The sequence below is a fragment of the Sorex fumeus genome, unplaced genomic scaffold, assembly GCF_029834395.1.
Source record: "Sorex fumeus unplaced genomic scaffold, SorFum_2.1 ptg000063l, whole genome shotgun sequence".
Lineage (NCBI taxonomy): Eukaryota > Metazoa > Chordata > Mammalia > Eulipotyphla > Soricidae > Sorex > Sorex fumeus.
The window spans coordinates 4,489,527-4,503,745 of record NW_026606120.1 but is presented as its reverse complement, the minus strand read 5'-3'; the positions used below and the strand labels follow the sequence as shown (position 1 = coordinate 4,503,745).

General features: G+C 54.1%; 1 protein-coding gene across 20 annotated transcripts; it reads right to left on the bottom strand.

The window, feature by feature from the left end:
• Window positions 1–537: 537 nt before the first annotated feature.
• On the bottom strand, window positions 538–12,926 carry BAG6 (BAG cochaperone 6). Of its 20 annotated transcripts, none has more exons than XM_056127559.1 (26): window positions 12,663–12,926; window positions 11,894–12,014; window positions 10,293–10,410; window positions 9,983–10,179; window positions 9,705–9,758; window positions 9,472–9,546; window positions 7,870–8,108; window positions 7,347–7,476; window positions 6,634–6,831; window positions 6,227–6,479; window positions 5,676–5,753; window positions 5,454–5,561; window positions 5,221–5,333; window positions 4,698–4,785; window positions 4,215–4,498; window positions 3,571–3,865; window positions 3,247–3,416; window positions 3,007–3,060; window positions 2,796–2,898; window positions 2,577–2,701; window positions 2,269–2,415; window positions 2,111–2,170; window positions 1,851–1,994; window positions 1,662–1,769; window positions 1,007–1,153; window positions 538–718 (listed from the first exon to the last, which is right to left on the bottom strand). In XM_056127559.1, exons 2-26 carry the CDS (start codon window positions 11,999–12,001, stop codon window positions 623–625), a joined length of 3,492 nt encoding a protein of 1,163 aa, XP_055983534.1. In that variant the 5' UTR covers window positions 12,002–12,014; window positions 12,663–12,926; the 3' UTR covers window positions 538–622. The 20 variants fall into 20 exon arrangements, with proteins under 20 accessions (XP_055983534.1, XP_055983531.1, XP_055983532.1 ...); XM_056127556.1 differs by lacking the exon at window positions 12,663–12,926 and adding an exon at window positions 12,486–12,628; XM_056127557.1 differs by lacking the exon at window positions 12,663–12,926 and adding an exon at window positions 12,486–12,628 and having other exon boundaries at window positions 4,698–4,782.
• Window positions 12,927–14,219: the final 1,293 nt, after the last annotated feature.

Genomic DNA, 14,219 nt, shown 5'->3' with positions numbered 1-14,219 from the left:
GCCAGGAGTAACCCCTGTGCATCGCTGGGTGTGACCCAAAAAGAAAAAAAAAATACAGGGGCCAGCGGAAACTGGAAGGGTTGAGTACATGCTCTGCAGGTAGGAAGACCAGGGTTTCACCCTGGTACCTCCAGGTGTGTCCCAAACAGTCCCTTGCCCCATCTCTCTGAATAAAGAATCAACCATCCAAATGTTTCCGTACACAGCATTGCTGAAAGAAAGTGTTTGTCTGCTTGCTGGAAAATGTTAGAAGCTCTCTGGTGTACCGTGTACCTGGATTCATATGGGTCTAGTCCATAGAAAATGTACCAAAGGACTGGGAATAGAATGACAACAGCAAAGGTGATGCTCTGTCCTGTATTGCATCCATAGCACAATCAAGTATGGAGAGCACAGGCAGTAAGCCACTTGCCCCTCCTATAGCAGAACTTCTGTCAAATCCCTGGAGTAAGTCCTGAGCACAGTCAGGTGTGGCCCCAAAGGCCCCAACCCACAAAGGGCAAGGGACTCAATGAAGACAATTTCAGAGACGAAAGAGCCAGGAAAATCTGACTTTTTATTTCTTAAATACTGTGAAGGAAGAGAAGGGGAAATGGTCCCCCGACATGGAAGGGTCATAGAGCTAGGGGTCATCAGCAAAGGCCCGGTGGGCATTAGGGAAGCGCTGGGGGCTGTAGTTAGGATCTTCCTGCAGTCGCTTTTGAATATCAGCCCGGAGCTAGAGAGAGAGCAAGCTGGTTGGAGAAGCACTGGTCAACTTCCTAGGGTCCCAGCAACAAGACCATCCCTCAGGAGCTAACTTTCCCCACCAGCCACGAACTGCCAAAAGCCCATTAAGGTGGCATTATGGGCCTTCCCAGATGCCAATGCCACTAAAGAAAAACTTAAAACCATCAAGTGGTAGGCCAAGACTGACCGTTTTGTCTTTGAAGAGATCCGAGGAAGAGGGGCCCTAGCCCAACCCCTCCCACTAAACCATCCCTATTCTGCTTCAAGGTCGGGGCACCTGCTGCCTGTAGCTCTCCTGAACCTCTGGTGCCTCCAGGTCCCGGCTCAGGCTCTCGGGGCTCGTCAGGGGCCGAGCTCCGGCTGCCTTAGCTGCCCGGCTCACGGCCTCTGAGAGAAGCAGCTGGGGGCCCTCACCCTGCATCGTCTGGGGGACAGGGGGTTGGGAGGGAAAAGAGGATCGACGTCAGATCCATGCCACCACCCAGCTCACCCTTTCCATGAGTCAACCACTGAGTCTCCATGCTAACGGAGAGAAGGGAAATAGTCCACATGTGGTTTTGACAGCAGAAACACCTCCCTAAGTCTCTGGCTCTGGCAAAAGAACACACAGAGCTTGGTCTTCAGTGTAAGAGGGGCAGTGTGGCTCAAGCCATCTGGGATTCAGAGCTAACTAGTCCGCAAGAGGAAACCCGCCCTGAGGAGAATGGGCTTTACCACATGAGGAATCCTAAACTGAGGGTCGAGAGACTGCAGGCAATCAGACCAATGTGAAGGTGTGGTGGTGACAACCCTGAGCCCCTCTGAGTGCCAGATTCCCTCATCAATTAAATGGAGGAACTAAGGTTAAGAACTTCCAGCTCTACTTAATTCCCCTAAGCACTACAGGGGAATCTGGAGAGAGGGACAGATCCTCAGGGAAGAGGCACACCAACCTTGCGTCTCTTGGCGGGCATACCACTGAGGTAGGCATCACTCAGGGGAGGCTGTGGTTTCACCTTTCGCTGGCTCTGAATGTCCTGCTGGATAATAGGGACCCATTCCTGGGAAAGGAAAGATCAGAAAGTAGTAATCCCCACCAACTTTAGCTGCTTTGGCCTACTGGGTCACCTCCTGACACTTACTGGGGGGACCGCAGCTGCCCAAGGCTCTGTCTCAGCTGACGCTCCGTCCTGTTCCTCTCGGGAGCCCCCTTCGGGAGCAGGAGGTGGACCTCGGGACATGGCCTCCTCTGCTGTTGTTCCAGGGGCGGGGGAAGCGTTCTCTCGCTGGGATTCAGAGGAAGGAGATCTGGGTTTCAGATTTCTCAGCCTCCAACCCTTAACACGTCAAATGGTCCCCAACTCTCTATACATCCTCTGGTCCCTCAAGCTCTTACCGGTACCTGAGGCTCAGGGGAAGTTCTCTCTGATCCCTGAACTTCCATCGGCTCCTCAGAAAGTGGCTAAGAGAGGGGGAAAGAGAAGGAGAACACATAAAGCTCTGTCAGATCTGTCCAGTTCCCCCAAATACCTGATGCCAGAGCTCATCAAGACTCCTTACCTGGGGGGGATCACCAACTCTGCGGACGTATCTAAGGATGGCATCAGGGCCTACAGGCATGTGCTCCAGGACCACCTGCAGCCTCAGTCCCATCATAGTGGTCAGCCAGCTCACCAAGGATGGGTTTACCCCACGAGACATGCGACGCTGAGAGACAGAAAGCAGACTTGGGAAACAAAACCTTAAGGCAGCTTTGAAAAGGAATCTTGGGTAAGAGAAGGTGGTTTGAAGAAAAATGAAAACTACAGGTTACCACTGAGAATGGAAAAGGCGACAAATGGTTAGAAAGACGGCTGGGTGATACTTACAATTCGGCCATTGATGACAGCAGCAAGCTCCATCTGCTGTCCCCCCAGGCAGTGAAGGTTCAGTGCCAAGCATTCAAATAGGCCCTGGTTACACAACTCCAGCAAACGGGACCCAAATCCACTGTCTGTGTGGGCACACAGGAACAGAATGCAGAAACCCGGCAGCCTCGCACGCCCACCCCCCCCCCCCCACTTCCTCCAGCCCCACTGGCCCCTGACCTGTGCAGTGAAGCACATGAGCAGCAATGCTATTAAACTGCTCCTGAAGAAAGTCCAAGTTTGTCCGAATAATGTCCACACCTGGCTGCACCTGCACCAAAGACTGCGACAAGACAAAGACCTCAAAATCAAGACCCAAGCCGAGGCATCTTGGGCAAGCTTCGGAACAAGAGCTCTCCGGACCCAGAGAGGAGGGAGCGAGGTTACTCACAAAGCTCTCTCGCACGTATTCTTCTAGCCCAGTGATCAACGTGTGGGTTGCCGTCTACAGGGGGGAAGTAGCACATATTTAGATCCCTGCCCAGCCCTCAAATCATCTTCCTCTCTACCCCCACCAAGTCCAGGGCTTAGACCGAGACAGCGGCAGCTTTACGTGGTGAGTAACTAGCGTTAGAAAGAAAGGAAGTGACGATGAGGGTCTCAGGCTCTGGGGCCCAGGGTCTTCATTTACCCGGATGTTACCCGGTGTGGGCTCCTGGCCGCCCAGGTAGTGTTGGTGGAAGAAGGAGCGAAGCTGAGGCTGGAGACGCTGCAGTGGCTGGAAATGCCCATGGAGAAGCATCACCACATCCACCATGGAAAAATTCTGGCACAGAAGGGAGAGCAGGGCTCCAAAAAATCCTAGGGACAGGGGGGAGAAGTTAGCAGTGTCCATTACCACCCGGCCGCTAACTGACCAGCTACCTTGTAAACAATTCAACACAGTTCCTCTATCCCCTGGCTGTCCCTTAAACAAGGTCAAGGTCCATCCTCCACCCTACCCCAATTGGCTCACCGAGGGCCCCATCAGCCCCAGGTTCAAAGATGTTGCTGGATCCGCTGAGGCGCTGGATAAAGGCAGCGATACTCTCACTGCTGCCAGCCCGAGCCCCCAGAGAGCCCAGTAGGGAGCTCAGCACCCCCTGCACCACAGAGGTGTAGAACTCTAGCGGCAGGCTCTCAGGACCCAGGCCTCCGGGGCTGCCGGCACCACCAGGAGGGGACCCTGGGGCAGGCGTGGTCTGCTGCTGCTCCGGGCCTGGGGGAGGCGGCGGGGGTGGGGGAGGGGGAGGAGGGGTCGTCTGTGTGGCCTGGCAAATGAAAGGAAGAACAGAAAGTAAGGTGAGAACTGGGATAAGGAAGACACAGAGCTACACGGGGCTGGAAAGCGTCTGGTCTTGCTTCTTAAAGCAAAGTCCGCTATCCTGGGTAACCTGACTCAGAGCTACTCTGTCAAAAGGCAATGACAGGATCACTGTAAGCCTCCCTTGTTCTCAAGACTGAGGAGGTGGGAGTGGTTCACGGTCACTGAATTCCCAGGTTCCTTTTACTGACACAGCACCAGGTACTAGCTCAGTGCTGATGCAACGGCAATAAGGCTTCAATGCCTGGCTGGGCCCGAGGAGAGAGGAAAGAGCAGGGTGAGAGCCAATGACTCACCTGTAAGAAGTCAGTCATACCCTGGAGGAAGGCAGGGACACCAGGCATCGCTACAGTGATGGTGGGAGAAACCATGCCAGGCCCTCCGGTCCCTGGCCCTGCAGGCCCCAGCAGGTTCCCCAGGAGCTGAGAAAACTGAAGATCAGTGGTGGAGGGCTGAGGGGGTGGAGGCTGGGCAGGCCCTCCAGGGGCAGGGCCAGCTGTGGTGGCGGTGTTGGTGGTGCCAGCACTGGCAGAAGCAGTGGCGGGAGCTGGAGGTGGAGCCATTCCCGGAGTCCCCTGAGCTGTAGGAAGCAAAAGGAGGTAAGCTGAAATGAGAAGCAAAACAAGATACCACAGCATCTTCATTCCGGTCTCCCTGCAGGAAGCCCCAAGAATAGAGGAAACGGGGAGAAGTGGGAAGGGTCAGTGAGAAATAGAGGGAGCACAAGGCTGTCCAGCCCTGATTCTCTTTCAGGTTTGAGACAGGGAACAAGAACTCACCCACAAGGACAGGCTGCATAAGAAGCTGCCCCACAAGGCCGCTCACCATCTGGGCCAAAGAGGCATTGGTACCCAGCCCAGTGCCCTGCTGAGGGGAGAGAAGGAGGGTTTCAGCTCTGTCCTTTCCAAGCCACCAGAGAATTCCTTCTCCAGAACCAGGGAGAGGACGCGAGGGGGTGGAGTGTATGTCTCTTTGTGGATTTCCCCCTTTGCCTTTTTTGGATCACACCCAGCGATGCGCAGGGGACCATGGAGGATGCCACGGATCAAACCCTGGTTGGCCGTGTGCAAGGCAAGCAACCTACCCGCTGTGCTATTATTACTCCGATCCCTGGAGCATGTGTTTTGCAGGAATGCAGGAGGCCGGGATTTGATCCACAGCACTGAAATGGTCCCCAAGCTCTGCTAGAGCAACCATCAAGGACACAGGAGCAGTGCCTGAGCACTGCCAGGTGAAGCCCCCAAATGAAAAATTCTCTCTCCAAACACATCCCCACTGTGGTCTGCCTCCACCTTTACTTACCAGAGCTCCAGGGACTGGGGGGCCCCCAGGATGAGAAGGCCGAGCCTGTGGCGGGGTGGGCCGGGCAATCACCACCCGGGTCGGAGCTGTTGGGAAGCCTGGCACCTGCTGTCCTGTGAATGGCAGAGGGAAAGACCCAAGAGTGCTGAGGGCAGGGCCTCTGGCTGCCAGGAGACAGCACCCGCCACCTGGAGCGTGACCCACCTCCCAGGCCGCCCCTTCCAGGTCATTACCTGCGGCCGCGGAGGCAACAGCGGCCACCATGGCCTGATGAGTGATCTGGTGGGCGACGGCGTGCATGAACTCAGGGGGCAGGGAGGGCAGCTGGATGAGGGTGGAGCCTGGGGGGTGGGTCTGATGTAACCTTGAACCTGGACCCCCTTCAACCCACCCACTTGGCCCTACCCCTTGTTTGCTACCCAGAGCTCAGCCTGTTCTGATGCCCTCACTCTTACCCAGGGTCTGGCCATGACCAGGGGGTCCTAGGGGGCCAGTGGGAGCACTCGGAACTCCACCAGGCTGTGTGCCAGAATCTGGGCAGGGAAACAGAGAGAGTGGCCCTGAGACAGGCAGGGCAAGGCCTAACTGTATCCTTCTGAGTTCGGCGTCCACTCCCCCGGCCGCAGGCAGGCTTTCCCTCCGTGGACGGGGACAAGGCGCTCCCTCCACACAGATACGAACACAAAGCTCCAAAGACAAAGCAGTCCCGCCTGCCCATCCCCACACGTGCCAAGTGTTTAATTTCTGGGCCACAGCGGTGCTTGGGGCTACTCCCAGCTCTGTGCTCGGGGAGGCACTCCTGACAGGGCCCGGGGACCGTAGGGTGCAGGGAATGAAGCGGGGTTGGCCGCATGCAAGGCCCGCGCCTGCAGCCCTGTGCAGTTGGGCCCCGTCAAGCTTGCAGTCCGCACTCCGCTGCCGCGTCGGCCGCACCTCCTTCCCACCCCTGCTCCAACACACCTCAGGACCGGCCCGCCTCACGCGCGGCTCTTCTCTGCCAACTCACCTTGGATGTTCATGTGCATCATGACCACGGGCTCCACGCTCTGGTGGGAAATTCGGATGACCCTCGGGTGGCTGGCGGTTGGGGGAGGAGCTGGCCCTGGCGGGGGAGCCCCCTCGTTTGAAGACTCCACCGTGTTGGAAGAGGGAGTCAGGGACGAGGCCTGCCCAGAACCAGGGGGAGGTGCCTCAACATTGGAAGTTGGGGGGGGGCGAGTCCCATTCCCTGTCATGGTCACAGTGGTCCCCACATTGATCTGAAGGAGATAGACGAGGTAGAAGTGAGAAAAACATGAGCGCTGAGCCCAGAGCACCTCATGATACACTTCTCAAACTTCCCCTATCCTTCATGACTGCTTCCGGAGTGTCCGCCCTGCACGGCGCCCGCGGATGCCCGCTCTCCCCGCCTACCTGGATGGGAATGGCCGCCTGCTGGAGCACCATGGGGGTGGTGTAGTGGGACATGGGCCGGACCACATGCAGGTGTCGCGGTGGCGTGCACGCCAGGTTGCAGCGCAGGTCAGACAGCGCCACGAAGGTGTTGCCCAGCAGCCGCAGGCTCTCCCCCACCAGGTTCATCAGCCGCTGGTCCTCTTCACGGCTCTCCTGCTGCACCACCAACCAAACCCGAAAGCGGCATCAGGAGGCTGGCACCCCCCACTAAGGAAGCAATGCCTCCTGGGAACAGCTCTCCCTCTAATCCTGTAGGGGCATCCCAGAAGGCTTCTGCGGACAGATCTTTGTAAACAGTCGATTTTACAGTGTTTACTGTTTCTTTTCTTTTGGCTTTCTGGGTCACACCTGGCGTTGCACTGGGGTTACTCCTGGCTTTGCACTCAGGAATTACTCCTGGCAGTGCTCAGGGAAGCATATGGGATGCTGGGAATCGAACGTGGATTGGCTATGCGCAAGGCTAACGCCCTAGCTCCAACCCCAGTGTTCGCTATTTTGACCAGTCCAATGGCGAATCAGTGAAATTTATCTCCCCTTACTTCATAAGTTTTGAAATAAACTCACTTAGGGGGCAGAGGGGTGCAGCAATAGTTACCCCTGAGAGGAAAGAGAACTGTGCTGTAGGGATTACCCGCATGCAGAAGTGCCAGTGGGGCGGGGCAGGGGCTCACATTGTTGTTGTAGTCCGTAGTGGCAGCGGCGCCCAGAACCTCATAGTAGCGCTGCAGAAACGGCTGAAGGCGGCTCTCAAGCCGCTGGAGCTCCTGGAGCACTTCCACATATTCCGCAGGAGAAGGATGGCTGTGGGCAACCCCAAAAGATAGTCAGCCGTGGTTCCCCTCAGTTTCCCTACCCCTTACTTCCGCTGGTCTCTTAGAGTCCCGGTCCTGTACCCCTAACCAAGGAAAAGAAAAAAGACTCTTTCCATCCTCCACACTAGAGTGATGAGAAAGAACCCTGAAAAGTCGGGGCCCATGTGGACGTGGAAGAGAATATTGATGAGGCCCCGTGCGCCTCCGCGGAGCAGCAGCACGGGGGCTCAGCTGGCCGTCCTCAGCCACCCCGCAACCTGCCCCTCAGCACTAGTCACAAAAGATCCCTACTCCAAGCCTTCCCCTTCACCCCACAATTCTTTCTTAGTCCCCCTTCTTCACTACAGGTCCCCAAGTCCCTCCCCATGATTGTGTCTCTCACTTGGGTGCATTTGTTTCTGGGGCGGAAGTGGGCGCTGCGGGGGCCGGGCCAGAAGGCGGGGGCTCCACGCTCGGGGCTGGGGCGCGCTCCTCCACGGCGTCTGCCTCCATGGGCTCCCGACGAGGAACTTCACTTTCGACAGGTTCCGATGCTTGAGAGCTTGAAGCTACGGGCTCTGGGGCCACAGTTGGAGTCTGCAGGGGCGGCTGACTGGGCTGTGCTTGGGTCCCCCCTCGACACTGGAGAGGAGAGACCAAAGGCAGGATGAGGCTGCTGCAGAGGATTATGGAGCCAAAGGAGTCTGCGTGGAGAAGGTGCTCAGACTAGGATCCTGGAAGACAGAGCTTTGCACCTGCACGCTTGACTCCCTGGCAACCAGTATAAGGCTAACACACGTTAGACGGCTAAGCAAGTATTTGTCATACTGATAATCTCGCCCGTACGGCAGAGCCTGGCAAGCTACCCGTGATGTATTCGATATGCCAAACACAGTAACAACAAAGTCTCCAATGGAGACATTACTGGGCCCGCTCGAGCAAATCGATGAACAACGGGAGGACAGTACAGTGACAGTGATAATAAGTAAACCAAAAATAGAGATTGTGGTTTCCTAATCTCCACATGAAGGAAGAAAAAGGATTTAACTATAGCCACGACATCAATTAATGAAATTAGGTTAGCATACTACCAAATCCAATCAAGCAATTAAAAAGTATGCCATGGAGAGGCCAGAGTAACAGCACAGTGGAAAGAGCATTTGCCTTGCACACAGTCAACCTCGATTCGATGCCCGGCATCCCACATGGTTCCCTAAACATTGCCAGAAGTCATCCCTGAGTGCAGTCAGAGCCAGGAGCAACCCCTGAGCATCGCTGGGTGTGACCAAAAAAAAAAAAAAGTATGCCATGGAAGGGTCCAAGAAATAGTACGTAAGGTGCTTATGACCTGGGCGGTACCCCAATGCCCATCTGGAGAGATCCCTGAGTGCAGAGCCAGGAGTAAGCACTAAACACTGCAGGGTGTGACACAAAAAGAACAACAAAAGCATGCTATGGGGGCCAAGAATATTGTTCAGTGGTAGAGCATATGTGACACAATGTGTGAGGCCCTGGGTTTGATCTCTGGTATCACACACACACACACACACACACACACACACACACACACACACACAGTCACAGCACTAGCATTATCTCACTCATTTGAAACAATTCCCCAGATATCAGGCATCACTGGGATAAATTATTCTCACAAAGATACTTTTTCTATCAAAAGAGTCAGTATTTCGGGGCCAGAGTGATAGTACAGTTGGTAAGGTGCTTGCCATGCACTCAGCTAACCCGCGTTCAATTGTCAGCACCATATATGGTCTTCGAGCCCACCCAGAGTGGTCCTTGGGCTCAGAGCCAGGAGTAAGCCCTGAGCACCGCCAGCTGTGCCCCTGACTCCCAAAAAGGGAAGAGTCAGTATTTCGAAACATTCTAGATTAGAGAGGCAGAATCCAGTAGATATCACCAGCCATGCCCTCGCCCGGGCTGAGAAAAAAAGGATGGGGTGAATAGGGAGAGACAGAAAGCAGCCTAGCTAGCCTTGTCCACTTACTTCCATTCGGGATAATAAGGTCTGTATATCTCTGATCATGTGCTGAGCCATCACCAGTCGTACACGGGGCTCACTCTACAATAAGAAAGGGAAGGTCGGGGTGGGTCTGAGATGAAACTGCCAGCTCCCCCACCTACTGCACCAGTTGCCTCCTTAGTCAGGCCCACCCCCAGCTCACTCATGGCCTCCTTCTCCCAGATCCCCTTCCCTGACCCTCCCAGGCCCCGTGATACCTGAATCGGGGCCTGTTCCATGTTGATGTGAACATCCACAGCAGAGCCGTCACTCTGGGGAAAGGGTAAGGGAAGTTGCTCTGGGAGAAGTCAAGTACTAAGGCCCCCCTACTTCCAACTCATGCTCAGCCCTCCAATAAAGACTGAATCTCTACCAATTCACAAGGCTCGCCACATCCCATCTAATGACTGCCACCCCTATCTCAGGAGCTCTCAGCAGCTACCACAACCAAAGGAAGATTCCCCCACAAACCCAAGCATGCTGAACACAAACTTACAGGGAGATTGAAGGTTCCAACCATGACATAGCTGTTGGCATTCCGGTCATGAACAGAGGCCCCAGGCCCCCGAGTACCAGGCAGGGGTCCCCCACCATGGGTAGCTGAGGCAGGCCCTGTCCCAGAAGATGCTCCAGAAGGGAGCTGAGTCTGAGGAGGAGCTCGTTCCACCAGGTGGATAACCTTTCCCCCAACATCTGCAGGAGAAAAAAAAAAGATATATATCAAAACAGTACATGAGATAAGCCCACAGTCAGCTCATGCCTCTGAACAGCAGTTTCGCTGCTGAATGCCTCCCCCACACCCTTACTGTATTCCTGGAGCTTCTTATCATCCTGCAGAACTCGACCCTGGTAGATGAGCCGTTGTTTTTCAGAGGGAATGCTGACTGAGGCAGCAATGTGCTCCTTAAACTCTTTGACATTCATCTACAAGAAAAGGAAGGGTTAAGAATCAAAAAATGGAGAAAAGGATAAAAGGACTGTGATGATGGGGTGAGGGAGTACAAACCAGTCCATCATAAAGTCACCACCCAGGGGAGGAGTGATAGCACAGTGGGAAAGATGCTCGCCTTGCTCTGGGTCGATCCCTGGCATCCTACATGGACCCTGCAAACACCGTCAGGGATAATTCCCGAATGCAGAGCCAGGAATAAACCCTGAGCATCGCCAGGTGTGGTCCAAAATCCAAAAATTAAAAAATACCCATTTGTCGTAAGTGTGAAGTAATTACTATACAGAGCCCTGAATGAAGACAATACCTCCCCAAATACAGACAAGAGATACAACAGAGAGCTGAGGAGACAGTTTAAAAGGCCTAAGGCACATGCTATGCATGATGGAGCACTGGGTTTGAGCCCTAGCACTGTATGGTCCCTCAAACACTGCCAGGAATGGTTCAAAAACCTAACCAAAGCAAAAAACTAAAGAACAAAGTAAGTACCATTTGGGTTATAAGCACTGGAAAAAAAAAATCACCTGATAGGAAAATGAACAATCCCTTCTTTGGTGGCTGCCCCCCCCCAAAGAACTAAGCTTAAAAGATATCAAAGACATCTTCCCAAACAAAATGATACAACTCAAAATTTGAAACAATGACAAAGATGAAGTAGAGAATCAGATTAAGAAAAACACATTCAACCAAGACAACAAAAAAAGAAAAAAATGTTAGTCCTCATTAGCAACTGACTTACAGAAAATACTAGATTGTAAACATGTATCTAATTACAAAGTATATAGTCTTTTTTTTGTTCTAAGTAAAATAGTTATGAAGAGAAGTAAAATAGCTAAATAAGCAGTTATATTGAAGTCTAAGGAGAATGTCGATTTCTCCAGAGGAAGAGAGAACAAAAAAAAAAGAAGAAAAAAAGAAAGAAAAGAAATTCAAACCCTAATGGAGGCAACCCCTTGAGGCGACTCTGGGACTGAGGATGATCTACTTGAAATCTGTCTGAACAGAAATAATGTCAGAGTTGTGCTGATACCATGAAGTGCAAAAGAACCAAATTAAGCCACACATACTTGCAGGCTCAGTCTACTGACTCTCCATTTGCTTTATGGGTTCTAATTTATAGTCTTTTAAAACAACTCGACAGACCTGATCACTCTTTGAAGGGCACTTGCAATTGGGGTCTGTTGTTTCCCTTTCCAAAGGCTGGAGCCCCGTCTAGCCTTTTGGGCTGGGGCTCACTCGCAATGATGGCACACAGATTCCTACTTCCTATCTGCTTCGGATTGAGTGCTTTCTCGGAGGCGGGTGCAAGAGAACAAAATCTGCTTCACTCAACTGGAAGAACCCCAGAAATGTTCTATGAGCCTCCCCCCCACCCCCACACAAAAAGAAATTAGAAACAGAAAAGGATCAGAAAACAGGGCCTGGGTTTAAGGCCTCCAGCAGTTACGGGGGTCTCACCTGAGCCCCCACGATAAAGGTCCGAGTCTGCGAGTCCAGGGTCTTCACCAGCACTTCCAGACTATCAGGTTCCTCCATGGCGGTGCTGGAACTATCACTCGGTTCCATGGCCGAGAGCTCTCTAAGAAGAATGGAGGGAGGCCGCTGGCGTCCGGCGCAGATTTTCTGTACCCGGAAGCCTTCCCGGCCCGAGTCTCCTCCCCAATACCTAAAGAGTTTTTCCCACACAAACACACACTCTCACGCCCGCCCCCATCCCCCTTCTGATTCCGGGGCACGGGCAGAGAAACACAAAGGGCAGCAGAACGACGGCACAGGAGCGGCGGACGGGGAGGAGGGAGGGGCCCCACGGCGCCAATCACAGGAAGGGAAGGCCAGTCCGGCTAGGAAGCAGCAGGAGGAGGAAGCACGAGACCAGTGTCATCACTGATCGCGCCGGGGCGAGGGCCCCCGAGGTCGGCAAGCCCCGGGACAACGCGAGGGCCGGCGCGGGTCGCGCCCGACTGCGGAGAAAGTGGTTTCCCCGCACGCGCGACCCGCCACGCCCATCGACTCGGCCCAAGTCACGGCTGACCGAGATCCCGACACTCACTGGGGGCCAGACTGGCTAACTGCCCCCATCCTCCGCTGCCCCTTACGTCTCCAGCAAAGCGACACAACCCAGGCAACACACAAAAAACCAGAGTGGCACACATACAGGCACACACGCACACACACGCTCTCTCTCGACCACCACCCGCGGTTCCGCCCCCGTCTTCCCCCAAAGTACCGTCACTTCCGGTCTCCCCCAACCTGCTACCGATGGCCACTTCCGTTTCCCCGATAGTATTTGGGGATCCCGAGGCGGTACTTCCGGCTCCCCCAGGTCCCCAAGGTTTACTTTCGTGGGGCACGACGAGAAAGTTCGCGGCCCCAAACAGTAAGTTCCTGGCGGCAAGACGGGCCGGGGCCGGCCTAGATGGGAGGGAGCCGAGCACCCCGAGGAGCCGCCGCCGCCGCCGCCGCCGCCGTCGCCCGGGGGACCGTACTGCGCCTGCGTTTGTCGCACTACGCATGCGTACACCCTTTAGCACCGCCCCACGCCCGCGGGCACGTTCCATTCCGCCCGAGCGCGCGCCTGAGCGCTAGGAGGTTGAGGTGGCCGCTGTGAATGCCTGAAAAAAAAATTGTCAAGTGGGAGGCTGCAACCGCTTTGAGATACCGAACAGCGGTATGAGTGGTACAGTTCAGGGACTGCGGGGGTGACCTCTGTTAAAGATTAACAGAGAGTAGTTTTCAGTCGCTCGTCTAAAGGAAGGTCCTGGCAGCCGAGATTTTTTTTTTTTAGGCTTCTCTGGGATGCCACCTACAATTTTAGCTTCCTCTCTCACCAGCGCCCTCGCAGGCCCATTCCTTTGCGCCTCCGGAAGTCACCCCTTCCAAAGGCAGTTGGAGGTGGCTTACGTACAGTCGCGTCGTCGTTGGGTCTGACCTCGGTTCGGGTGGGCGTTCGGCGGAGCTCGAGCGCCATATTCCTCGTCCGTGGTCGGGACCGAGGGACAACGCTAGGTCTTGGGGAGACTTAAGGATTCGCTGCCTTGCCAGGAAGTCTTGTGCATAAAAGTGTACCGCGGGGTTTGGAAATCGGGGGCCAGCTGCAGCCAGACGCCCCTGCCCTGCCACTTACTCTGGCCTGATCTATCTGCCTCTGGTGTCCAGCTTTTCTGAGATTCGCAGTTAATACTCAGGTCCAGTAGTGCCTTAGCTAAAAGTGTAATAAGCAACTTGAGGGAGCACTTAATTGGTGCCAGCTAAGGCATTTTTTGTCACATTTGTCGTTTGAGATTTATTTTTTTTTGGCTTGGCGTCCACACCCAGCTTTGGTTAGAGCTTAGCCAGGCTCTGTGCTTAAGATCACTCCCGGTGATACTCAGATCTTTTTTATTCTGTTAAATGCCTTTCAGCCTCTTGATAGTTGTTGAGATTTAATGGATAGTTCCTTCATCCATTTTGTAGGTGAGTTACACCTGGACATATATAAGTAGAACTAATAAATCTGGTTCTGCAGGACTCTGGGTCAAGTGTATTTATTTATTTTTGGTTTTCGTACCACACCCAGTGGTGCTCAGGACTATTATACTGGCTCTATGCCCGGGGTTACTCCTGGTGGGGATTGAGGAACCGTATGGTATGCCAGGGATCAAACCTAGGTTGACTGCGTGTAAGACAAGTTCTCTACCCACTGTACTATTGCTCCAACTCCTCAAGCACTTTTTATCTTACTGCCCCAATAAATTTTTCCTTTTTTTTTTTCCCTTTCGTTTTGGGTCACAACCAGTGGTGCCCA